Source organism: Schistocerca nitens, chromosome 1, assembly GCF_023898315.1.
Source record: "Schistocerca nitens isolate TAMUIC-IGC-003100 chromosome 1, iqSchNite1.1, whole genome shotgun sequence".
NCBI lineage: Eukaryota > Metazoa > Arthropoda > Insecta > Orthoptera > Acrididae > Schistocerca > Schistocerca nitens.
Genome location: NC_064614.1, coordinates 694698869 through 694726351, shown reverse-complemented (window position 1 = coordinate 694726351; position 27483 = coordinate 694698869). Strand labels below are relative to the sequence as shown.

Below are 27483 nucleotides of genomic sequence, written 5' to 3'. Positions count from 1 at the left end.
GATCTCCTGCGTAGATTGGTTGCACTTCTCCAGTATTCTACCAATAAACTTGAAGTCTACCACCTGCTTAATCCAGAACTGAACCTGTGTGATCATTCCATTTCATTTCTCTACAAAGTGTTACACCCAGGTATTGGCCAGGAGCCAACAGTGACTCATTGATGTTATAGCCATAGGATATTACATTTTTCTGTTTTGTTAAGTGCACAATTTAACATTTCTGAAAATTTAAAGCAAACTGCCAATCTTTGCACCATTTTCAAATATTATCAACATCTGACTAAATATTTATGTAGCTTCTTTCAGTTAATATTTCATTATAGATAACTGCATTAAGCCTTATTTTACTATTAATATTGTCTGCAGGGGCATTAATATACAACATGAACAGCAACAGTCCCAGTATACTTCCCTGGGGCACACCCAAAGTTGCTTCTACATCTGACGATGACTCTACATCTGACGATGACTCTCCATCTGCGTCCTCCATACCAAAAACCAGTCACAAATTTCTCTTGATACTTTATATGATAATACTTTTGACAATAATGCAGGTGTGATGCTGAGTCAAATGCTTTTTGGAATTCAAGAAATACAGCATCTACCTGATTGGTTTGATCCAAAGCTTTCAGTATGTCACATGAGAAAAGTACGAGTTGGGTTTCACATGATCGATGTTTTCAAAATCCATTCTGTTCAAGGCACCTCATTATGTTTGAGCTCAGAATATGTTCTAAGATTCTACAACAAGTTGATGTCAAGGATATTGGATGGTAGTTTTGTGGATCACTTCTACTACCCTTCTTGTTGAAGGATGTGACTTGTACCTTTTCCAAGAACTGTGCATTTGACATCCACTGTTGGATAATGGTCATCTTCAGGCTTCTGTGCTCATTAAAGTAGTCAGCTGCATATGTCTCTGGTGTCCCTGCATGTTTTCTTACAATCTCTCATAGTTATTCCCATCATATACCAGGTGTAGAAGTATGTAACTGGAATTTCCCTATGATGGTGCTAGCCGTCAGTGTAGGGCCCATGAGACTGCGTCTGCAGTGCTACCTGTAATGGCTGATGACGAATGTCAACATACAGTAACCCAAGTTCCATTCATCAATATCTGTTTCAAACCTGTAAACATGTTAAGTTTTGTACCTATGAACTACAATTTGCAGACACCATTGATTTCCTGTTATCATTTGAAGAATACTGCTGCAGAATCCCATTGAATGCTTGTCGAAGCTTTCGGCAAACATGCTATTGGGAAAACACAGTGTTTCGAGTGGTTCGAAAAATTCCAAAGTGGTGATTTTGACATGAGAAACAATGAGCATGGGAAACCACCAAAGAAATTCAAAGGCAATGAATGTCAGGCCTTGTTTTCTGAAGATGATAATCAAACTCAACAGTAACTCGTGGAACAATTGAATGTGATGCAGAAAGCCATTTCTCTTTGGTTGAATGCTATGTAAAAGTTGCAGAATGTGGGAAAATGGGTTCCACATGAACTGAATGAAAGACAGCAAGCAAACTGAAACACCACTTGTGTAATGCTGCTCGCCAAATACTAAAGCAAGTAATTCCTCCATCAAATAGTATGGGTGATGAAAAATAGATATATTTTGAGAATTGTAAGTGTCATAAATCATGGGTGAATCCAGGCAGACCTTCGACATCCACTGGGGGGGGGGGGGGGGGGTAAGCTCTTTGTTTGGTGGGATCAGAAGGGTGTCATCTACTGTGAGCTGCTTAAGCCTGGTGAAACCACTAATACCATTAATACTGATCGCTACCAACAGCAAATGTTCGATTTAAATTGAGCATTATGTGAAAAATGACCAGAATATGGAAAAAGGCAACACAAAATCACATTGCTCCATGATGACACCCCATCACACACAGAAAAATGGGTCAGAGAAGCTATCGAGGCATTTAGTTGGGAAATACTAGGGCATGCAGCTTATTCTCCAGATTTGGCTCCTTCTGATTATCATCTATCAGCATCACTGGGGCATATTCTCACTGAACAATGCTTCAATTCATATGAAAATGTATGAAAATGGCTCACTGACTGGTTCGCTTCAAAAGAAGAACTATTTTCTTCGTATAGCATTCATAGCCTGCCAGAGAGTTGGGAGAAATGTATAAATAGCAATGTATAAAATATTGTCTATCAGTTTCAAGCAACAGATGTGCAATTATTGCAACAAAATTCCGGTTTCATGCGTCTACACCTGATATCTCGTCGCCAGTGTAGAATGGTTTTCATGTTGGTTGTTATTGCTAGACATTACCAAGTATTTAGATAAGTAATATAAAATTATTACTTATCACAGCATTATTACAGCTACAGTAAAACCATGAAGACAAGATACAGACAGAAGATAAAACAGAGAGAGAGAAAAAAAGAGAAAACAAATCAGAGCATAATTATTAAATTGTCACTACTTCAACACCCCCCTTAATTTAATAATTTCATTAAATATCTGCAAATTTCACTATCTTCATCTACAGTCACACCGTATTGAACTGTACACTTGTTGTTGCTTTTGTTAACATGTCTGCCACTTGTTCCTTGGAGTTAATGTATTGAACATTCAGATGTCCTTCTTTATACAGTTGTAATGTGAAACTGTATTTAATATTCACATGCCTCAGTTGACTATGTTACCACTTCTGTAGTAGACATATACATGACCAACATAAATAGATAGATATTGGAAAAGAGATAAATATTAAGTTAATGCATCTTACAAGATATTAAAAATATTTCATTACCCAAGTGTAACCACCCCCCTACAAACTATTGTATGGGCACTCTTGATTAAGTGTGAGACCTTTAACAAATGGTGATACAGATTGACAACATAAATAGATAGATATTGGAAAAGAGATAAATATTAAGTTAATTTTTTGTAAGATACTGTGATTATCTCCGTTGCAGCTTGGGAGAGTGGAGATAGAAATATTTGCTATAAAACTAAAGGCATAGCTTTCTACAGTGTGCCACACTTGGGTTCACCACTTGCAGAGCTTACACAAGCCATGCAGATTCTACTGTGGCCGTCGGTTGAAGTACAAGAGTTAAGAAAAGGTAAAGTGTTATATTACTAAATCATTATCTTTCTCATCAATTTCATACACACAAAGACTTGTTCACATTTTTTTTTATCACAGTTGTAGTGTTTGCAGATACTTATGTTAGATCTGACAATAAAAACAAATTATGTCCTGTTGCCAGAAGTGATGCTATATTTCCTTACGTGACAGATTGAATGCTGTATTCGTGCAGTTTCTCACATTCATTCCACTATAAGCATTGTTGTTTTGCATATATTGTTATTCATTATATCATTTATAAAAGCCAGCAGCTGGATTTGGAGGTGATCTCCTTGCAGCTGGCAGCCGAGGAGATTGAACACTAACTCACAGGCATCAGGATACATTTCTTCTTTGCACAATAATACAATATCTATGAGGAATTGCAGCACTAAAACAACATTCTCATGGCAAATGATTGACTGTGAAGGAAATATAATGTATGTTGTAGCAGTTGGTGAAAGCGAAAGGAGGGGCAGGTCACTCAGAGCCCAGGATGAGTGTTGTGAGTTCCAGCCATTCTATTTCTTTGCAATTTTAAGAATTGTGTTACTCATTTTTTTACCCAAATAAGGCCGGTATATAATTTATTGCTCTTCACATATGTTGAAGCATTTTTTGTCTGTGTAACTGTAATCTTTACTGATCGTGATTCGTGCTGACTTGATCTATCTCTTTACAGATTCTCCAGAGTTAAAAAGTCTCCATCAAAAATTCTTGCAGATGCTCCCTCATTTGCAAATTCAAATAATAAGCTTTGCAGAAACAAAATCTACTCTTGTTTCACCATTGAGATTGCAGTTTCATTTTGTACCTGTTCCATCTGCAGGTAATGTGTCATTTTCTTGGTTTTTATCATAACTCTGAAACATGAGTAAAAATTTTTTTAATAACTTGCTTAATTATCACAGTTTCATGCATCTTTACATTGGAATACATCTGTTAACTAGATATTACAATTAGTAGAAAATAAATTGGAAGAGTTGAATAGAAATGTCAAAATAAAACATCACTAGGAAATAGCTAAATTTTTACAGTGAGAAACTCTACAGATAAATAAGTGGAGAAAGAGAAGCAATGAAAGGGCACAGATACTTGGGAAAATGAACAGAATTGTATGAGAAATAAATTCCAAAAGGTGCAGCAAACCTGAACCATTCAATATAAAAAAAGTCACTTGACCTTAACAGTATGTAATGAGATTCAGTTGTTTTCCCTTTTAGTAGCTTTTCGTCTCCTGTCCAGAAGCTATTGGCTAACTTTTTTCTGTACATAAGCTCAATTTTTTCTGTTTCTCTTAACTAGGTATGTTTCTGATGCATCCAATGAACTATAATAATGTTTAAACAAGTCTTCGAAAATTTATAGAATTTTCTCTCATTTCATAGTAACTGTGCTGTCTACCATCTCAAGTAATGAGCTGTGTTGTCTATCAACATGAGGTTCTCTTTTGTCATCTTTATGTTTTGTTTTCTATTTTTGTTATATTTGTTTTTCTTAATACAATTTTATGTGTATGTTCTTACATCCTCTCAAAAGCTCTTCTTAATAGTTTTCTTTAATTCAGGATATTCTGTAATGTTCCTTTTATTCAGTAGTCAGTGTGTTCACCTATCCAGCCCCTTCCCTGTTCCCATTCCAGCACTAAACAGCTATCATTCCACCTTCACACCCAGTCTTGTTATTTCCCCCCCCCCCCTTCCCACTCTCCCCTGCCCTCCATCTAACCTGCAGCCTTCACTGTACACCACTCCCTCCATACTATCCCTACCCCTCCCCACCTCAGCATCCTCCTTACCCCACCCAGTCGCCACTCCCACCATGCACTGGTGCTGCTGTTCGCAGTGTGGTTTCAGTTGCCTGAAACTGCAATCGTGTGCGAGTTGCGTTTACGTGTGTGTGTGTGTGTGTGTGTTTTGTCTATTGTTGACAAAGGCCTTAATGGTCGATAGCTATAATTGTGAGAGTCTTTTTGTTGTGCCTATGTGCGACTCTGTATCTCTGCTATATGATGAGTGGCAACTTTCCTTTTCATAATATTGTTTCTTTTATTGTCTACGTGGAACCTTTGTCTTCTCTTTAACAGTAGTCTTATTCAATGTGTGATATTCTTTGCTCCTAACGTTTTCATGCTTGCAACATATTTTGATGTATGCGTAAGTACTTATTTTTAAAAATAAATAACCCTTCCATCTCTTTCTAAATAATTAGATATTATGAGGCGCTGAAATTACTGCTTAATTTAATCTTATGTACCACCTTATCCTGCTGATGAGCCTATTTCTATGAACCTGTTTCTTTCTGTCTATTTATCTATTTTTGCTGTACATTGTGTGACTATATGGTAACTTTTTAATTTTAAAGTGATTATGGACAATCACTATCTCTACAGTTTCCATATTATTTGATAAAGTATAATTTTAATTCCATTTAGACATTTCAAAGTCTAGTTTTCATTTGTAACAATGTGGCAGTGTGGCTTCAGCTGCCTGAGACTGCAGTCATGCACATGTGTGTGTGTGTGTGTGTGTGTGTGTGTGTGTGTGTGTGTGTCTTTTATTTTTGATGAAGGCCTTACTGGCCGAAAGGTTTATTTGTGCCAGTTTTTTTGTTGTACCCATCTGTGACTCAGCATCTCCTCTATATGGTGAGTAGCAGCTTTCCTTTTCATATTGTTACATTCCATCCTGGTTTTTCCAGTTTTCATTTGTTTTTCTTTTGAAAGACTATGTCAAAGACAAAAACATTCTTCTTTTCTGAAAGTTCGAATGACGTCTAACCCTTGTCATTTTTGTTACCACACTGAAGGTGCTCATTGAAGAATCAAGCCGTAGTTTTTGTCCTAATTTTGCATTTGAATGTTCCATTATCATTTTGTATTGCAGTCTGCTATCATTTATCATTCTCTGTATGTCTTTGTAGAGGCCATATAATTTATCAACTGAAAGTGGGCATGTTGGTGCATAAGAGAATGATTTCCATTCAGTAGCTTGTATGTAATTTTAATGTAATCTTGCTATTCTGCCCGAGGATCCCTTGGTGTCTGTAATATTGGTCTCAATTTCCTTGTGTAAATTAGAACTTCCACCTGAATTTATTCCTTGTTATGTTTGTCTGTACTAAAAAATTTGTCCTGATAATAATTCTATTTGGTCTTTTTTTTCTAATAATCTTACTGTATTCCATCTGCTCTTATTTAATCTTTCTTTCAACACTACCTTTGAATTTACTTCTTCTTCCTACTCCAGTAACCTACCTTTGGTTGTTCTGAACATGGTACATAATTTACACAGTTGTGTTGGTAATAGGACATTCATTTCAACAAAAAGTTACTTTTCAGTTGAAGAAATAATGGAAGATAAATTATATTAAAACTAAAATTTGATGAAGCAATGGTTCACAGTCTTTAAAAAAGTTTTGAATGTGATAAATACCACTTATGGCTGTTAATGTATATATTACTTGTGATTAAAATTTTGGCAGTTTGTCATTTTCAAGCAGCTTCCATTTTTCATGCCGTATTTACTCGAATCTAAGCCGCACTCGAATCTAAGCCGCACCTGAAAAATGAGACTCGAAATCAAGGAAAAAAAAATTTCCCGAATCTAAGCCACACCTGAAATTTGAGACTCGAAATTCAAGGGGAGGGAAAAGTTTTAGGCCGCACCTCCAAATCGAAACAAAGTTGGTCCATTGTAATATAAGACACAATTTAGGTCGAATGAATGACGATACAGCTACAGTAGTTTGGTTCGAGTCGTAAGCTTAGCAGTTAAGCTTTACCAGGTAGCCATTGCTATGCGCCAGGCGCTCCGTCCGTATTTATACGGGTACCCTTCCTTTTGCACGTGCTTCGTCTGGTTTGAATCGTTTGCTTATTTTGCTTTGATCTGATAAGTGTCGTTTTCTTTGTTATAGGTGTTTACGTCACTCTAACCTGAAAATGCATTACTGAACTGTGTCACGCTTGTTTGTCGCATTCTGATAGTGCGTGTTTACGGCCTGTCGCCGCTCGCGGCATGGCTTGCTTTTGTGCGCGCAACCGCCGCTTACAAAAAAAAAAAAAAAAGAGGAATCGTCTCATTAGCGAAACAATGGCAAGAGACTGCTATTTCTTGTTACTTACACCACTGCTTTCTTTGATAATGATAAGCAAGAACCAAATAATAGACTGCGTATGATAAATGATGTTCTGAACGAGAGTGTAGCGAAAATTTTTCTCCGTTTGAAAATCTTTGCAGGCGTCTCTTTAGTACATTACATTTTGCACAGAAATTAGAGTCATCTTAGATTTAAAAATCTAGTCAGTTGCCGTGCTTCATTTCTGACTGTATCACTATTAGGCATAAGAATAATACGAATATAAACATGACACGATACGTATACTCTTCCGCGTTTACTGTTGTCTCACTCTAGTTTCGTAGTTTATTAGGCAGACAGGATTTAAATTAGATAGCAGCAAACACGAAAGAATACATGGCAAAATGTTTATATTCGTATTATTCTTATGGTGAAGAGAATACTGCATGTGATTCACAATTCTTCAAGTTCCTATTAGCAACCATCTCTTCTCACAGGTAGGAAAAAATTCAGAACGTGGAGTTGGCCATATTGACAAACATCCCAGTCTTGCCAGTCGGATTTTCGTAGTACATTGAAATGCTGCTACATTCGAAGCTGAACAATTCGGAATTTGTATTTTCTTCGTTGGATAATGTATGAAAATACAGTGGTCGAAACTCGGGGCGGAGAAAAAAAAGCTCGTCTTCCACCTTTTCTTTTTAAATTTATTTACTGACGCAGAGGTTTTGGCGCCAGTATTTATCTTTGTGCCTACAAAGCATACCAGTGTAGCGCTACGTATATTCGACGGCAGGAGTTAGTTGTGGCGGCGCCTTTCAGCATTTTTCAGAACTTCCGCTTGGTTTGTACTCGATTCTAAACCGCAGGCGGTTTTTTGGATTACAAAAACCGGGAAAAAAGTGCGGCTTAGATTCGAGTAAATACGGTACTTGTCTGTGGGTTAAAATACATGCAGCAGAATAAATTGCAAGAAAATGCGAGATACCTGAAACAAACAAAACATCAAAATTGCAATTACGGATAGAGTTATCTTCACAACCGTGGTGGTATTTATCATGGTTGAAGCTAAAATTCCTTGAACAGCACAGAATAGTTAAAGCAAAACAAAGAAACAGTGATATGAAAAATGTCCATTTAATAAAAAACAGTAGATAATCAGTTACACACACAAAATGGTAATTTCTTACAAAACTATCAGAATAGGCTCAGTAGCAACTCAGAAACAATGGAAGGAATGGCTGGAAACTCACTCACACACACACACACACACACACACACACACACACACACACATGCAAAAGAAAATTAGATGGATTCTGTTAAGTGATAAGAAAACCAGAGCTACCAGAAAGTGGTAATTGCAAGAGGAAAACTGAGAATAAATGTGAAAAAAAATCAACAGCTGAATTTTGTGTTCAAAATTATTTGGCCCACATTGCTTACATGCATTGTTTATTAGGGGGGGGGGTGTAATAATAGCTGTTCCACCAGTACTCTCAACAACATATTCTCCAAAGTATGTAATTCTTTGGGAGGCTGACAAGTGCTAATTAATGAATCTTCTTGCACACAATCCAATGCAGTCTCCTCGAATTACATTGTGTGAACAAATCTTCTCAAGAACCTTGGCCAGCTCTCTATGGATCAAATGACACAGTTTCTCATATACTTTAATCAGTGCTGGATAGATTGTACTGACAAATAGTTGTTAAGAAAAATATTCAGTATGTTGTGCCATTTCTGTGTTAATGAACATTGAAGTTAGCCAGTCAGGCTGTGGCACATGAAAATTCAGGTAGCTGAACAGAAGTGTTATCAGTGAATGTGTTCTTTGTTTGGTTCCCTAAAACCAAAAAACTGAATGATACAAGAATTGGACATGGGACAGTAGTAAGGATCAAAACGGAGACAAAGGCTGAACAGTCTTTGCACTATCTCTATACTGTGAGAACACTGACACTAAGTGTATCTGGTGGGCCGCATAAATTTGCGCATGCAATGGCCTGACTGGCAAATTTCAGTGCTAATCAGCTCAAAAATGACACAATAAATTGAACTTTTTTCTTAACAATTATTTCTCAGCACACCTACCCTGCAACACCTACCTTACAAGCTTTTCAGACTGTTTCTGACCACCCTGTTTTATATATGATGACTAGTTTTGGTAACTCAGTAATCGTCATCAGTTATGAGTTATTATAAATCACAAAATGTAAACACCTTTTAAATAAAACAACTCATTCAGATGTTATGTTTTGTAGTGGATCATTAGAATCTGTCACAAAGCTAGTTCATTGAACTTTCTTTTAACTTCTTCTGACTGACTTATATTTCTTTAAAGGGTACTGGCAAATCACCATTTATGATTATTCAGGTTTGAAGATGAGTATTGTATAATTAAAACTGCTCCTAATATATTATATGTGACTAAGATTATGAAAATAAGCATTTTTCTCTATCTAGGCTGTTCTATTGAATTTTCTTTTAACTTATTCTGAGTGAGTTATATTTCTTTAAAGGATGCTGATAAATCACCATTTATTTGAAGATGAATACTGTATAATTAAAACTGCTCCTAATATATTATACAAGGGGAGGCCGCCAATTGTGAAATTCAGATTCGATTCATACTGCGCATAATAAAAGCTCATGGCCAGAGGTGTAGTGTGGCAAAGCACCAAGATGCACTTCTCAGCCATTGTCGAGAAAATCAACAGTTAAAAGAAACCGTTGCGGGAAATACTCTCTACGATTAATAATTTTCTACAGCATCGTGGCGCAGCGGTAAGCGCTCGGGTTCGTAATCCGAAGGTTGCCGGATCGAATCTCGCGCCGTGCAACTTTTTTGTATTGTTTGTTTTTTGTAATTCAAATGTACACACACACACACACACACACACACACACACACACACACACACACACACACACACACACACACACACACATATAACTTACCAAACGAAAGCGTTGGTACGTTGATAGAGACAATAACAAACACACACACAAATTTCAAGCTTTCGCAACCCACGGTTGCTTCATCAGGAAAGAGGGAAGGAGAGGGAAAGACGAAAGGATGTGGGTTTTAAGGGAGAGGGTAAGAAGTCATTCCAATCCCAGGAATGGAAAGACTTACCTTGGGGGGAAAAAGGGACAGGTATACACTCGCGCGCACACACACACACATATCCATCCGCACATATACACACATAAGCAGACATCTGTAAAGGCACCATCAACAGAACAGGCTCTACTAATGGTATACTACGCCTTCCACATCGCTGGCAACATCTTCTACACAATGCTGGTGCCTACTTTGAAAGACAGTAACAGGTGCAAACATGTAACTCTTTTGTATTGGTTGTGAATAAATAGTTGACACTACTTAAGTTCCAACTCTCGTACTTTAGCCAATCACTGTACCTTTGTCAGCTAGGTAGTCATGTGTAAGTCAGGTTATGTTATACATAGTGTACCATATTTGTTGTCGTTGTTGTTGTTATTGTTGTTGCCGTGGTCTTTAGTCCAAAGACTGGTTTGATGCATTTCTCCAGGCTAATCTATTCTGTGCAAGCCTCTTCACCCCTGCATAACTACCAGAACCTACATCCATTGGAATGTAGTTACTGTGCCTTGCTCTCGCCCCTGCAATCCTTGCCTTCCACACTTCCTTCCATTACCATACTGATGATTTCTTGATGTCTCCTGATGTTTCCTATCAACAATTCACATTTTATTCAAACTGAGCCATATTTTTTTTTTCTTTTTTTTTCTGAATTTGAATCATTATTCAATCCACCCATCTAACCTTCAGCATTTTTCTATAGCACCAAATTTCGAAAGATTCTATTCTCTTGTTATCTGAACTGTATATTGACCACATTTTACTTCCAAACAAGGTTATCTACCAGACAACTACTTTTAGAAAAGGACAGTAACTGGTGCAAACATGTAACTCTTTTGTATTGGTCATGAATAAATAGTTGCCACTATTTAAGTTCCAACCCTTGTATGTAGAAGTATGAATGTCTTTATGCTGATGAAAGTCATAAAGGTACAAACGATATTGCACAAATATAAGGGAAACATAGTGGCTTACTGTGATGTTGCAACAGCTGTAAGGGTGAAAGGTGTGGAAAAATATGTAGGCCTTGGTGGGTGTCAGTTCAGTGTGTGATATATGTACATATATAACTATAGCCCAGACATTGAAGGTTATTGATTTATGTTGAAGGTTATTGATTTTTACATGAGTGTAATATATCACAAGAGAATGTTTCTTTGAAGTTATTTGGATTAGTAGTCTATCTTATCGGTGGTTAAGGTAACATGCTTCTGGACTATGGTCATAATCTTAGAGAGAGAATGAAATCTAATGGAGAGCTTTACTGTGATTGTTTGTAGATCATTTCCAAGAGAATTGAGCACATTTTCCAAGAGTGCATGACAGTGTGTTTTGGATAGCAAGTGTGACAGCTGTCAAAGTATGATTTTGTTGGCAACTTCACTTTGAATTTCACTGTGAGAGATTTTTTAAAAACATATTGTATTTCATGTAGTTGGGTTCTTAGCAATACTCCAATTTAATTTCTCTCAGTTATTCATTGCATGGAGTTTCTTTACAGATCCTGGAGTGGGTGAAATATTTGAAATACCTCAAGATCATTTATGTATTTGCAAACCAGCAACACAGTAAGTGTATTGTGTATGTAACTAAGACTGTGTTTTGTTATTTGTGCATTGTATTTACAATGTTTAAAATTTTGCAGGCATTCATTCCTGTACCAGAAGCTAGTAGATTTAACTAAGAAAGTCGAACAAACATATTGTACCATCATGGATTATTAGAGATTACTTGATTTTCCTTCTTAGGAAATGGACTAAAACTGAGTTTTCACTGCTGTGAGATTGTTGGTGTGTTTCACAAGTGGAAATTGAAAATATGTAAGGCTGTGTAATTTGTCAGACCAAATAATTAGTATATAATGTATATTAAAATTTTTCTGTAACTATGACATTTCTTCTTATCTTATGAAAAATATATAAACGTATCTATATCTACATTCTGCCACAGTGTTATTGTTTTACTGTCGATTATCCCCACCCCTCTCTCCTGCTGTTTTAACATTAGACACACAGTTTGTGGTTGTTTTGTGTTACATTATCAACATGAAAAAGTTGATTGTTTCTAAATAATTTCATAAATTATTGAAATATTTTGAAATTATTTTGCCCAGAGTGATAACCTGTGGAAATATACGGTTCCACCAATTAGTAGTCATTATTTTGCACATTGCCAAGAATGTAATCCACAGTAAAATCAGAGAATTTCATAAATTTCTAGGTACAGTCTCAGATTCTGCTGCATACATAAAACTCTTTCTTGAAGTCACTGTTTTTACCATTCCACTGTAAAATATTTTAAAATCACTACACTGAAACATTTCTATGTATGAGTGATTATCCTGTCGTCTATTATTAGCAATAAGCAATAGCATAATTTCATTCAGAACTGTATTTTTTGATTCTTTTATAATTGTGTTAATATTTTATATAAGAGATTCTAAAGATTGGTTCTGCACAAGACTTGCGGGGAAGTAAGAAAGTGTTTGTTGAAACTATTCATTTTGGCAATGAAGGTCAAACCAGGCAAATAGAAAGTGATTTTTCTTGATCAAATGCAACTTGAATATTTAAAGCTGAGTATGCCTCCTCCAAGCAATGACTTGGACTTCTATGTTAAGGAAATAAGAATTAAGAGAGTACTTTGCACACAGCTGGTGTAGCAATGGTGATCACTGAGACTAAAATAAAACTTATAAGGTGGAAGAGAAAGGTGTGAGGAGGGAGAAGAAGGGAGGAAGGGGGAAAGGTAGGTGGTGTGAAACTTTTAAAACAACGCTGTGGCAAAATACAATTCTGAGAATTGGAGTTAAACTGAAATGAAGAGTACTTTCCACCACAGTTTTTAGTTACGTTTTCCCACCCCTGAAAGGTTCACTTTCTTTTAATGATACTATTAACACTGCTACTGTAGGATGCTCTTTCCTGCTATAGTATGCACCCCCCCCCTCCCCCCACGGGTGCCTATGCCCTCAATTTTACCCTTATCCTTCTGTACAATAATTGTGGTGTTGTGACAGTGCCACGAGATTTAAAAGTGCCGCTACGTCAGTACGCGAACACGGCGATAGAGGCGCTCCGCAGCTCGGCCGAGCGCGGGAGCGCCACCTGGCTATGAACGGCGCCGGCCGCATGTCACGGCACGGCAGTCGAATGACAGATACGGAGTTAGTAGCATGTAACCCGCTAGTGTTTCTACTTTTGTATATCCACGCAAATTATTGGTGATTAAAGGTTATAACACTTTTTGGCGACGAGGTCGGATATTTTTTTTCCTGTGTTGTGGAATTGTGTGTTTGTGTCGGGGCAGACATGGAACAGCTTATGCAAGCGCTCATTGAACAACAAACACAGCTGACGGCTGCTATTCAGGCACAACAAACACAGCTGATGGCTGCTATTCAGGCGTTGTTGATGTCGCTTACTCATCGTCTGTCTTCCTCTTCTCCGCCTCCGTTCCCTCCTTACGACGAGGCCGCTGAAGACTGGGAGGATTATGAGAAGCGTTTGCGGCAACACTTCTTGGCTTTCGGCGTTGTCGACACTCCTATGTGTAAGTTGTTATTTCTATCTTGGATTTCCCCACGGATCTATCAGCTGCTATCTCAGTTAGCCCCTCTGCGGGAACCTGCCTCTCTGTCCTTCCAAGAAATGTGTGAATTATTGTCTAACTATTACCGAAAAAACACCCACATCGTTGCCACCCGCGTGGCGTTCTACCGGTGTCGTAAACAGCCCCATCAATCTTACCGGGCTTGGGCGGCGGAATTACACGGTCTGAGTAGGAAATGTCAGTTTGTCACGGACACTCATCATGAGTCTTATGCTGATTCAATGGTTCGGGACGCTATTCTACGGCTTGCTCCTGATAAAGAAGTTCGGCAACATGCCTTACAACTGCCAAACCCGTCGTTGTCGGAAGTTCTCAGCATCGCTCAATCTTTTGAAGTGTCTCACGCTGCTGGTGCGCAAATAGACGCGTGGTGTGATGTGGGCGCTGTACAGACCGCTTTCGACGCGGACAATTTGCCTGTTTCACAGGGGAACGACGATGTGGCGGCGGTTCACTCGCGTCAACAACGTCGCGTTGGGCCACCACGCTCGCAGCGAAAACAGCAACCACAGAAGCAGGTTCGTTCCGCAATTCCTTCTTGTCCACGTTGTTTCGTACAGCATGACAGGGCCGCGTGTCCAAAACGTTGGGCCACGTGTAATTCATGTAGGAAAAAAGGCCACATTGCTTCTGTGTGTCAGTCCCCCAAAGTTCCTGTCAACGAGGATGAGGCATCGGACACGGATGTTAACTGTGTGCTTTCTCAAACAAATAAGTTGTTTGTTACTGTTCGTGTTCTGGATAAAGACATTCGCATGCAAGTGGACACGGGCTCTGCAGTAACTCTCATTAATTCTCGCACGTATTTGGAGTTGGGCTCCCCTCCCTTGTCTCCCGTTACGCGAAAACTGAGAACTTATAATAAGCAGAAAATTCCTATCGTTTGCCAGTTTGATGCTTCCACTGCCTACAAGTCTGTTGTTGGGCCCCTCACGTTTTATGTGGTGGATCATGCGGGCACAGAAAATCTGTTCGGTTATGATGCTTTCCAGTTGTTCGGGTTCTCCATTGATGATGATGTGCACCTCATCTCTGAGGATATTCCATATCAACAACTGGATGGATTGTGTTCTGAATTCTCGTCCATGTTCTCTGCTGGTCTGGGTCGGGCCAAGGATTTTGAAGCCCACATTACTCTTAAACCTACAGCTCGCCCTAAGTTTTTCCGGGCACGCCCTATTCCGATGGCGTTGCGTGCGCCTGTCAAGGCTGAGATCGACAGGTTAACAGCTTCAGGGATTGTCCTTCCTGTTACCTCCAGCGAATGGGCATCGCCCATCGTGGTGGTTTCTAAACCGAACGGGAGTCTGCGATTGTGCGGTGATTTTAAAGCCACTGTCAACGCTCAGAGCCTCATTGACACTTATCCTCTTCCCCGTCCTGAGGAGTTATTTACCAAGCTCGCTGGGGGCCAGTTCTTTTCCAAACTTGACTTATCGGAGGCGTACCATCACTTGCCATTGGATGCGTCTTCCAAGGAATTTCTCGTCATCAACACTCCTTGTGGGTTGTATCAGTACCAGCGGTTACCATTTGGCGTCGCTAGCGCACCAGCCATTTTTCAGCAGTTTTTGGAACAGCTCACGGCTTCCGTTCCCGGCTGCATCAACTACCTGGATGACATTGTTGTCACGGGGGCCTCCACTGAGGAGCACCTTCGCAATTTGCGTTCACTGTTTTGGGTCCTGCATTCAGCTGGGTTGAAGTGCAATCTGGACAAGTCACAGTTTTTCCAACCCTCCATTGTGTATCTTGGTTTCCACTTGTCCCGTGAGGGTATACGACCTCTACGACAGGACGATGCGGCCATTACTGCTCTACCCCAGCCGTCTACGGTCAAAGAACTTCAGGCGTTTCTCAGCAAGGTTGCTTATTATCACAAATTCATTCCATCCGCGGCGACAGTGGCTCATCCTCTGCATCCGCTGTTACGCAAAAACGTTCCTTTCTGTTGGTCCGACGAGTGTGAGCAGGCTTTTGTCCGCCTGAAGACTCATTTGCAGTCGGAGCCTTGTCTTGCCACATTCCGTCCGGGTCAGCACTTGGTTCTGGCGACTGACGCGTCACAGTATGGCCTAGGGGCTGTTCACGCCCATCGGTATGAGGATGGGTCAGAACGACCCATCGCCTACGCTTCCAAGACCCTCAACGATGCCCAACGGCGTTACTCTCAAATCGAAAAGGAGGCGCTCGCTATCATTTATGCTCTGAAAAAAGTTCAGCGTTTTTCTGTATGGTTCTAAGTTTCACCTCATCACCGACCACAAGCCGCTGGTCTCTCTGTTCAGCCCCTCGGCGTCGCTTCCAGATAAGGCAGCTCACCGCCTGCAATGTTGGGCCTTATACTTGTCTCGTTTTCACTATGAGATTCACTATCGCCCCACGGCCCAGCACGCCAACGCTGACGCGTTGTCGCGTTTGCCGATGGGCCCCGACCCGGTTTTCGATCGAGATGAACTCCTATGTTTCCACATTGATGAGGAAGAACGTTGTGCGGTCGAGGGTTTTCCACTTACAAGTTCGCAGGTCGCGTCGGCTACTGCGCGGGACCCGGTCCTGCGTCAGGTGATCGGTTTTGTTCAACGGGGTTGGCCGGACAGGACCAAGGCCCGGGCATCGGATCCCCTTCGCAACTACCATGCCTTGCGCCTTCGTCTGTCTGTTCGTGAGGGTGTTGTTCTTCTGGCCACGGATGGCGCATCTCCACGGGTCATAGTGCCAGCCTCTCTTCGCAAAGATGTTCTCAAACTATTGCATGAAGGCCATTGGGGGATTTCTCAGACTAAGTCCCTGGCCCGCAGGCACGTTTATTGACCCGGTATTGATTCGGACATCGCCCACATGGTCGCTGCGTGTGGTCAGTGTGCTCAACAACTGGCTGCACCTCGTACTATGCCCTCTCCGTGGCCTGATCTGGCGCAGCCGTGGGAACGGGTGCACGCTGACTTTGCCGGCCCCTTCCTTGGCACTTATTGGCTACTGTTGATTGACCCCTTCTCGAAGTTTCTGTTTGTTGTTCGATGTCCGTCGCCCACCACTGCGGCGACGACGCTGGCTTTGTCCAAAATCTTTGCGCTAGAAGGTCTTCCATCCACGATTGTCACGGACAATGGCCCTCAGTTCTCTTCGCAGGCCTTCCGTGATTTTTGTACTGGACAAGGGATTCATCATGTTACAGCACCGCCCTTCCATCCGCAATCGAATGGGGAGGTCGAGCGCCTTGTCCGCACTTTCAAAAGCCAGATGAAAAAATTCCTTAGTGATTTGTCCACAGATGACGCTCTGTTGCAATTTCTGAGTTCTTATCGCTTCACGCCTCTGAGTGATCGCAGCCCTGCTGAACTCTTGCATGGCCGCCAACCGCGCACTCTACTGCACCTGCTTCACCCTGTCAGGCCTTGTACTGTGTCCCCTAGTGCGGGAAAATACCCGGTGGGTGCCGACGTGTGGGCACGGGGGTATGGATCTTGCCCTAAATGGATTCCAGGGGTGGTCCAGGCTCTTCGCGGCCGCTGGCTTTGTGAAATACGTACGGACGACGGCATGGTTGTTCGCCATTATGACCAGATGCGCCCACGAGTGGTGGCCACGCCGGTGCCACCGCCCCTTCTTTCGTCTCCACCAGCCCGAGAAGCCAGTCCTGTCGCTGCTGCCGAACTTCCGGGCGTGTTGCTGCAGCCGACGTTGCTACCGCTTCCGAGTACGCCGCAACCGGCCCCAGTCGCGACGCCGCCTTCTCCGGGACCCATCTCGCTGGGGCACACCCCCAGGTCCACGACACGTATGGATGCTATTCCGGAGTTTTCCCCCATCATCTCGTCCAGGAGGCACGTTCCACGCGCAAGCTTCCGTCCTGGAAATTTTCGACCATACTCTCGTGTTTCTCCGGGGGATCTTCTCGGGGCCTCCCAAGAGGCCATGGATGTCTCCGCACTGTCCGTGTCTCCACGGAAGTGAGTGAGTTTTTTTTTCAAGGGGGGAAAAGTGTTGTGACAGTGCCACGAGATTTAAAAGTGCCGCTACGTCAGTACGTGAACACGGCGATAGAGGCACTCCGCAGCTCGGCCGAGCGCGGGAGCGCCACCTGGCTATGAACGGCGCCGGCCGCATGTCACGGCACGGCAGTCGAATGACAGATACGGAGTTAGTAGCATGTAACCCGCTAGTGTTTCTACTTTTGTATATCCACGCAAATTATTAGTGATTAAAGGTTATAACATGTGGATTCTTTATTTTCTGAAATTTAGCTGTATTACGTTTGAAAATTACAATTTCAATAATAATTAAATGGAATCAAAGTAATCCTTAAAATGGTTATTTATAAGAAGAAGATATCTGTATACGTTCAAATATTTGTTTTTTATTTTCATTATTTGTTTGAGCTACTCTGTGTGTGGTGTGCAACAGAAGTTCCACAGCAGAAATCTCTGTCTCACAAACAAGTGATGCCTGGAGCTACCAATGCTGTATGGAGTGCCAAGTAAGACTTCAGAGTATGCTGTACCCATTACTTCCATGAATGTGCAAGACAAAAACGCACAACAATCTATGTAAAGCAGATAGTATGAGCTTAGGTACTGCTGAAACAGGATGTTTGTACTCACATTTCTGTAATATAAGTCCTTCAATATTCAAGTAATAAAATAATTATTTTATTCAGTGAACATCAGAAGAATAACGAAACATTAAAACACTGTTAATGTGGATATTTCTATTGAAATGGTTGAAAAGCAAAACTGCAGCAATTGGAGAAATAATTTAAAAAAAGGCTGAAGAAGATTGACTACAATGGATATTACATGGTTGTGAGTTTTGAAAACTCAAGAGAGGAAGTGACATAATGCATATTTACGATAAAACATTACAAAGGGCCATATACATTATTATGCATTTGTTTATTTGCTGTCTTTGCAGTAGTAAGTCATAAAATAATTCTTATACAGTATATACTGATATTGCTCAATAGCTTATATTTATGAGATGGAACAGAAAACCATATTATCTGCTATGTGTATAGAGGCTAGTGTTGCAACATTGCTATTGCAGCATAGCCAGCCTAACTTTATGTAATGTGAACTGTCAAGTGCAATGTTTTGCCGGTGCATGTATAAGTGACAAGGGTGTCTTGGAGGCATCGCTGGTGTTGGATGTGGGGTAGGGACTAATAGAGATTGACATGAAGAGGGTTACAGAATCGAAGTATTCTATGTGGTTCAGAAAAGCTGGTGGGGGAGGGGGATGGGAGAGGGGGGGGGGGGGTGCAGATGGCACAGGTTGTGAAGCAGCCATTGAGTAGAGCATATTGTGCTCAGCATTGTATTCTGACACGTGAACCAGACAAGTACTTGGGGATTCTGGATGGCTTTCAAGGGTTCCTTGAACCAGACAAGGACTTTGAGAGACTGGCCGGCTTGGAAGGGTTACTATGGATGGACCATAGTTATGTCACCATTTGCAGCCGATGACTATGCTGTAGAGTTGAAGTTGGTAGCTCATTGGGAGAGGTAAGTGTTTGAGAGGTGGAAGGCCATGGTTGTGAGCCATTGGTGTATGGAGAGGTGGTGTCATCGGTGATGGGTAGGGATCAAGGTGGTAATGTGGGAGAGTTGGTTGAGAGACAATGAAGAGAGCAGTTTGTGTGTTTGATATGAGAGGCTAGGCTGTGAGCAGTGAGTTGGAGGTGTTTGTCAACAAGAGCTGAGAGTCTTACAATGGCAGTAAAATAACCAGCTACAAGGTGGTATCCAGAATGGTTAGGTTTGTAAATCTACAGAAAGCATGTAGAAGAAGAGCAACCAGCTACAAAACGTCAAAGTCCATCTGAAACACTAACAATCCCTTTCCATGAGGGCAATACCCCTAAGTAAGAACTGTCCAATGAACCCGCCCTGCACATTGTACTCCAGTCATGTCACAGGCATATCCTATACTGTCACAGGCAAGGCCAGCTGTGACAGCAGTCATATTATATACCAGCTTCGCTGCAACTTCTGCACAGCATTTTATGTGGGCTTGACCACCAATCAGCTGTCCACCCAACTCAGTGGCCATTTTCAAACTGTAGACAAGAGTTGAATTGTGACTGCCCAATGTTGGGACATTCCACTGAGCACAACACGCTCAACCTCAGTGCCTGCTTCACAACCTATGCCATATGGATCCTTCCCAACACGTCCTGTGATCCCATAATCATCTTAGCTTCTATCTCTGTTAACTGCTGACCCACTCCCAGTTCTGCTCCTACCCCATGGTCTTAACTTCACTCAATATGCACTCACACCCTCCTCTCTGCAGTCTCCCTTTTTTCTGTAATACATCTCTCTCCAAAGCCAGTGCTGTTAGCTTTGAAGAAGGGTTCATTTGCAAGATAAGCAACATTTTCAGTCTTGTTTATTTGTCTTTTGACGACTTGACACTTTGACTATACACTGAGTTGTTTCCTTTACTCAATTCATTAATTACATTCCAAAAAGGACTTACTATTACCAGTGTAGAACATCTTGAGATTTATACATATTTAGGGGTAATATTAACAAGTGATATTATCAGATCTGAGTGAATGACTTAGATTAGATTAGTACTTGTTCCATAGATCATGAATATGACACTTTGTAATGATGTGGAACGTGTCAGGTTAATAAAAGGTGTCTATACAAGATATTACATTAGACAAAATATTACATGACACTCAATTTTTTGTGTGTGTGTGTTTGGGGGGGGGGGGGGGGGAGCCACTTACTATATCCAAAAATTCATCTAATGAGTAGAAAGGAGTTGCCATTAAGAAATTCTTTTAATTTACTTTTAAATGCTATATGGCTATCTGTCAGACTTCTGATGCTATTAGGTAAGTGACCAAAGACTTTTGTGGCAGTATAATTTACCCCCTTCTGAGCCAAAGTTAGATTTAACCTTGAGTAGTGAAGGTCATCCTTTCTCCTAGTGTTGTAGGCATGTACACTGCTATTACTTTTGAATTTGTTCGGATTGTTAATAACAAATTTCGTAAGTATATATATATATACCTTCAGCCCCACTCCCAGATTCAACCAAACAGCCCTCGTCAAAGATTTATTGTCCTACACTCGTACTCTCTGCTGGAAGTATCACTTTGCCACGAAGAAAAATGATCCTAATCCTACTCCTAATGATCCAACTCCCCAAGACACTATCCAAATTGAACCCTGCCTGGAACAGTTCCGTCCTCCGTCGCAGCGGGACCCACCTCCTCTTCCTCAAAATCACCCTCTCCAAACCTTCCAGGAATTTCTGACTTCCAGCCTTGCATCTCAATCCTTCTTAAAAAACCTTAATCCTACTCCCAACATCACCACTGCTGAAGCCCAGGCTATCCGTGATCTGAAGGCTGACCGATCCATCGTCATTCTTCCGGCGGACAAGGGTTCCACGACCGTGGTACTTGATCGTCGGGAGTATGTGGCTGAGGGACTGCGTCAGCTTTCAGACAACACCACATACAAAGTTTGCCAAGGTAACCCCATTCCCGATGTCCAGGCGGAGCTTCAAGGAATGCTCAGAACCTTAGGCCCCCTGCAAAACCTTTCACCTGACTCCATCAACCTCCTGACCCCACCGACACCCCGCACCCCTACCTTCTTCCTAAAATCCACAAACCCAATCATCCCGGCCGCCCCATTGTAGCTGGTTACCAAGCCCCCACAGAACGTATCTCTGCCTACGTAGATCAACACCTTCAACCCATTACATGCAGTCTCCCATCCTTCATCAAAGACACCAACCACTTTCTTGAACGCCTGGAATCCTTACCCAATCTGTTACCCCCGGAAACCATCCTTGTAACCATTGATGCCACTTCCTTATACACAAATATTCCACACATCCAGGGCCTTGCTGCGATGGAGCACTTCCTTTCACGCCGATCACCTGCCACCCTACCTAAAACCTCTTTCCTCATCACCTTAGCCAGCTTCATCTTGACCCACAACTTCTTCACTTTTGAAGGCCAGACATACCAACAATTAAAGGGAACAGTCGTGGGTACCAGGATGGCCCCCTCGTACGCCAACCTATTCATGGGTCGCTTAGAGGAAGCCTTCTTGGTTACCCAGGCCTGCCAACCCAAAGTTTGGTACAGATTTATTGATGACATCTTCATGATCTGGACTCACAGTGAAGAAGAACTTCAGAATTTCCTCTCCAACCTCAATTCCTTTGGTTCCATCAGATTCACCTGGTCCTACTCCAAATCCCATGCCACTTTCCTTGACGTTGACCTCCACCTGTCCAATGGCCAGCTTCACACGTCCGTCCACATCAAACCCACCAACAAGCAACAGTACCTGCATTATGACAGCTGCCACCCATTCCACATCAAACGGTCCCTTCCCTACAGCCTAGGTCTTCGTGGCAAACGAATCTGCTCCAGTCCAGAATCCTTGAACCATTACACCAACAACCTGACAACAGCTTTCGCATCTCGCAACTACCCTCCCGACCTGGTACAGAAGCAAATAACCAGAGCCACTTCCTCATCCCCCCGAACCCAGAATCCACCACAGAAGAACCACAAAAGGGCCCCACTTGTGACAGGATACTTTCCGGGACTGGACCAGACTCTGAATGTGGCTCTCCAGCAGGGATACGACTTCCTCAAATCCTGCCCTGAAATGAGATCCATCCTTCATGAAATCCTCCCCACTCCACCAAGAGTGTCTTTCCGCCGTCCACCTAACCTTCGTAACCTGTTAGTTCATCCCTATGAAATCCCCAAACCACCTTCCCTACTCTCTGGCTCCTATCCTTGTAACCGCCCCTGGTGTAAAACCTGTCCCATGCACCCTCCCACCACCACCTACTCCAGTCCTGTAACCCGGAAGGTGTACACGATCAAAGGCAGAGCCACATGTGAAAGCACCCACGTGATTTACCAACTGACCTGCCTACACTGTGATGCATTCTATGTGGGAATGGCCAGCAACAAACTGTCCATTCACATGAATGGACACAGGCAGACAGTGTTTGTTGGTAATGAGGATCACCCTGTGGCTAAACATGCCTTGGTGCATGGCCAGCACATCTTGGCACAGTGTTACACCGTCCGGGTTATCTGGATACTTCCCACCAACACCAACCTATCCGAACTCCGGAGATGGGAACTTGCTCTTCAATATATCCTCTCTTCCCGTTACCCACCAGGCCTCAATCTCCGCTAATTTCAAGTTGCCGCCACTCATACCTCACCTGTCATTCAACATCATCTTTGCCTCTTCACTTCCGCCTCGACTGACATCTCTGCCCAAACCCTTTGTCTTTAAATATGTCTGCTTGTGTCTGTATATGTGTGGATGGATATGTGCGTGTGTGCGAGTGTATACCTGTCCTTTTTCCCCCTAAGGTAAGTCTTTCCGCTCCCGGGATTGGAATGGCTCCTTACCCTCTCCCTTAAAACCCACATCCTTTCGTCTTTCCCTCTCCTTCCCCTCTTTCCTGAGGAGGCAACAGTTTGTTGCGAAAGCTTGAATTTTGTGTGTGTGTTTGTGTTTGTTTGTGTGTCTATCGACCTGCCAGCGCTTTCGTTCGGTAAGTCACATCATCTTTGTTTTATATATAATAGAGGGAAACATTCCACATAGGAAAAATATATCTAAAAACAAAGATGATGTGACTTACCAAATGAAAGTGCTGGCAGGTCGACACACACACAAACAAACACAAACATACACACAGAATTCAAGCTTTCGCAACAAACTGTTGCCTCATCAGGAAAGAGGGAAGGTGAGGGAAAGACGAAAGGATGTGGGTTTTAAGGGAGAGGGTAAGGAGTCATTCCAATCCCGGGAGCGGAAAGACTTACCTTAGGGGGAAAAAAGGACGGGTATACACTCGCACACACACACATATCCATCCACACATATACAGACACAAGCAGACATATGTCGGGTGTGATAGCTATACTTGTATCATCGGCAAAAAGTACCAGCTTTGCATCTTCGTGAATATAGAATGGCAAGTCATTAATATATATTAAGAACAGCAGAGGACCCAAGACCAAACCTTGCGGCACCCCATTCTTGATTGTTCCCCAGTTTGAGAAATCACGTTTCTTGCATATTATGTGAACTGTTTATTTCAAGTTTCTGCACTCTTCCAGTTAGGTATGATTTAAACCATTTGAGAACTGTTCCATTCATACCACAGTACTTTAGCTTATCTAGAAGTATTCCATGATTTACACAATCAAAAGCCTTTGATAGATCAGCAAAAATCGCAATGGGTGACTTCCGGTTACTCAGAGCATTTAATATTTCATTAGTGAAAGTATATATAGCATTTTCCGTTGGAAAACCCTTCTGGAAACCAAACTGACATTTTGTTAAAACTTTATTTTTACAAAGGTGTGAAGCTATTCTACAATACATTACTTTTTCAAGAATGTTGGATAAGCCAGTCAGAAGAGAGATTGGGCGGTAGTTGTTGACATCAGATGTATCCCCTTTTTTATGCAGTGGTTTAACAATGGCATACTTCAGTCTATCTGGGAAAATACCCTGCTTCAGAGAGCTATTACATATGTGGCTAAGAATCCCACTTATTTCTTGGGAACAAGCTTTTATTATCCTGCTGGAAATGCCATCAATTCCATGTGAGCTTTTATTCTTGAGAGAGTTTATTAACTTCCTAATTTCAGAAGGAGAGGTGGGTGGAATTTCAATTGTATCAAATGGTGTGGGTAAGGCCTCTTCCATTAACTGCATTGCTTCTTCTAATGAACATTTAGATCCTATTTTCTCTACAACATTTAAAAAAAATGATATTCAAAATGTTTTTGAATTCCGGCTTCTTGTTTATCAAGTTTCCATTCACTTTGATGGTGATGCTGTCATCCTGTACTCTTGGTTGTCGTGTCTCCCTTGTAATAATATTCCAAATTGTTTTGATTTTGTTATCAGAGGTATTAATCTCAGATACAATGCACATGCTTGTGAACTTTTTAATAACCTTTCTTAATGTAGCACAATAGTTTTTATAATATTTGGCTGTTTCTGGGCTATTACCCTTTCTTGTTGGTAGATACAGTTCCCTTTTGTGGTTACAAGATATTTTTATTCCTTTAGTAAGCCAAGGTTTGCATGGTTTCTTATAATTAGATTTAACTACTTTCTCGGGGAAACAGTTTTCAAATTCTCTTACAAGTGTATCATGAAATAAGTTATATTTTAAATTAGCATCGGGTTCCTTCTTCACCTCATCCCAGTCTAACTGCTGAAGATTTTCTCTGAAATTTCTAATTGTTGAGTCATTAATTGAACGCACAACTTTGGAGGGTAGTTTTGAATTACTGAATGGAGTTTTGTCATATACTGATTTGTAGGGAGGGTTCTGGGAAAATGCAGTGCATATGTAAAAAAAATCACATACAAAACTCTAGTGCCACCAATTATAGAGTATTATTCCTGTTTTTGCATTCTTTATGAGGTAGGTGTGACAACAGGCATCAATTGAATTTAGAGATTTGCTGGTGGGATTTAAACAGTTTGATGTAGTCCATACAAAATCATAACAGAAATGCTTGGTAAACAACAGTAATCTTTGGAAGAAAGACAATTTAGCTCTTGTGAAACCTTATTGTGTAAATTTAGAGAACCAGAATGTGAAGAAGTGACCATTATGCTGCCAGCACTTTGTATGTTATGTGGGGATCAAAGGAATAAGATAAAAGAGATTAGTGCACTTACACAGGCATAATAATTATATAGATTTTATTCTCTTTAGGCCATTACAGCAATTGACAATGTCAAATGAAGATACAATTTACAAGACAGTGTGATAAAGTATTGACTACTGAAATATTTTAGCTTATATTACAATAAATGTACAGTGGGTCATCTATTGGATTACTGCATTTTACAGTTGAAGAATTCATTAATGTCATAAAACGGGTGGGCAATTAACCATTCATGCAGTCTTCCTTTGAGGAAGATCCTGTATAGCATGTGGCAGTTTATTAAATAATTTGTGCCTTGTGACTTCATAGCTATTTATTGATTTTGATAATTTGTGGTAAGGTGTGTATATGTGTTTGATGTCTTGTATTGTAACAATATACATTTTCTCTACATTTCACATCTTGTAGGTTCTTCTTCATATAGATTAAGACTTTGTATATATAAGGGTTTAGTACTGTCATAATTTTTTGTTCAGTAAATAAGGGTTTGCAGTGAGCCTTATGTGAAGTATTTGTAATTATCCTAATGGCTTTCTTCTGCAATAATAGGATGTCATGTATGTGACTACAATTACCCCTCAAGATAAAGCCATAGGATATTATACTTGGGAAAAATGCAAAATAAGATGATCTGACATATGTTTCAGGTACACAATTTCTGAGTTGTCTTAATAAATAAATTACTCTAGATAGCTTATTACTAATATAGTTTGCATGTTGGCCCCAGGATAACTTTTCGTCTAAATAAACTCCCAGGAATTTAACAGAACTAGGGTCATCAGATAGTGGCTTGTCCCTTAGAGTGAAGATTATCTGCTGAGTTTTATTTTCATTTAGCAAGAAACCATTTGGTCTGAACCAATATGCTGATTGAGTGAGCATATTTTCAGCACAGGTTTCATGATATTTAAGATTGTTACTGCTATGTAGAAAAGTCGTATCGTCTGCATACAATACAGTGGTGGATCTGACAAACGAGGGGAGGTCATTGATCATTATCAGAAACAGGAAGGGGCCCAGTACAGATCCCTGAGGCACACCTACTTTATCATTTTCTATGTTTGACATTTTCTTACCAGCACAAACTACCTGTTTACGGTTATTGAAATAAGCTTTTAATAGTCTGAGACTGTTTCCTTTGATGCCTTAGAATTCTAGTTTCTCTAGTAGTGGTGTGTGCTCAACACAGTCGAAGGCCTTGCTTAGGTCATAAAATGAGACCTGAGCAAAGCCTTTGTCCTCAAAAACTTAATGAGGATGTAACTGACTACCATGTCGATTGCATCAATGGTCGACAGATTTTTCCTAAACCCATATTGTGTAACATTAATTATTCCTAGGTTCTCAAAGTGAGATGATTATTGTTGGTACATGATGGATTCTATTACCTTGGAGAATGCGGGTACTATTGAAATAGGCCTGTAACTAGATGGAGAGTCTTCATCTCCCTTTTTGTATTCTGGGATGATCCTAGACAGTTTTAATTCATCAGGAAAATATCCCTCAAGTAAGCACTTGTTTATGCAGTGGGTTAAAGGGTACAGAATGCAGTCACACACATTTTTAGCAGGTTGCATGATATGTCATATATACCTAAGCTATCAGATGATTTCAGTTGTTTTATGACCACTTGTACAAATCTAGGCGATACTTCGAAGATTAGCATGCTTGTGTTTAGTGACTGTCCACCCCAATTTTGAGAGAGTAACTCTGGTGGACTAATGTGTAGTTTGATAATTGTATCTCCTATTTCTTTCACTGAATTCATAAAAAAAGTCATTGAGTGTTAGAGGTGGGATATTAATTTTGTCTTTTTTAGTATCTGTGGCAGCTTTGTTAATAATTTTCCAAGCAGTTTTGCA

General features: G+C 40.9%; 1 protein-coding gene across 5 annotated transcripts in view; it reads left to right on the top strand.

Annotated features, from left to right (window-relative positions):
- LOC126259525 (protein SERAC1) overlaps positions 1–12239 on the top strand; it is a 267082-nt gene extending 254843 nt beyond the window's left edge. For 4 of the 5 annotated variants that reach the window (XM_049956403.1, XM_049956420.1, XM_049956412.1 and 1 more), the window contains 4 exons: positions 2942–3091; positions 3779–3925; positions 11804–11870; positions 11948–12239. In XM_049956403.1, coding sequence (XP_049812360.1) covers positions 2942–3091; positions 3779–3925; positions 11804–11870; positions 11948–12026 — 443 coding nt within the window. In that variant the 3' untranslated portion in view covers positions 12027–12239. The other variant, XM_049956429.1, reaches the window with a different exon arrangement.
- The last annotated feature ends 15244 nt before the right edge of the window (positions 12240–27483 follow it).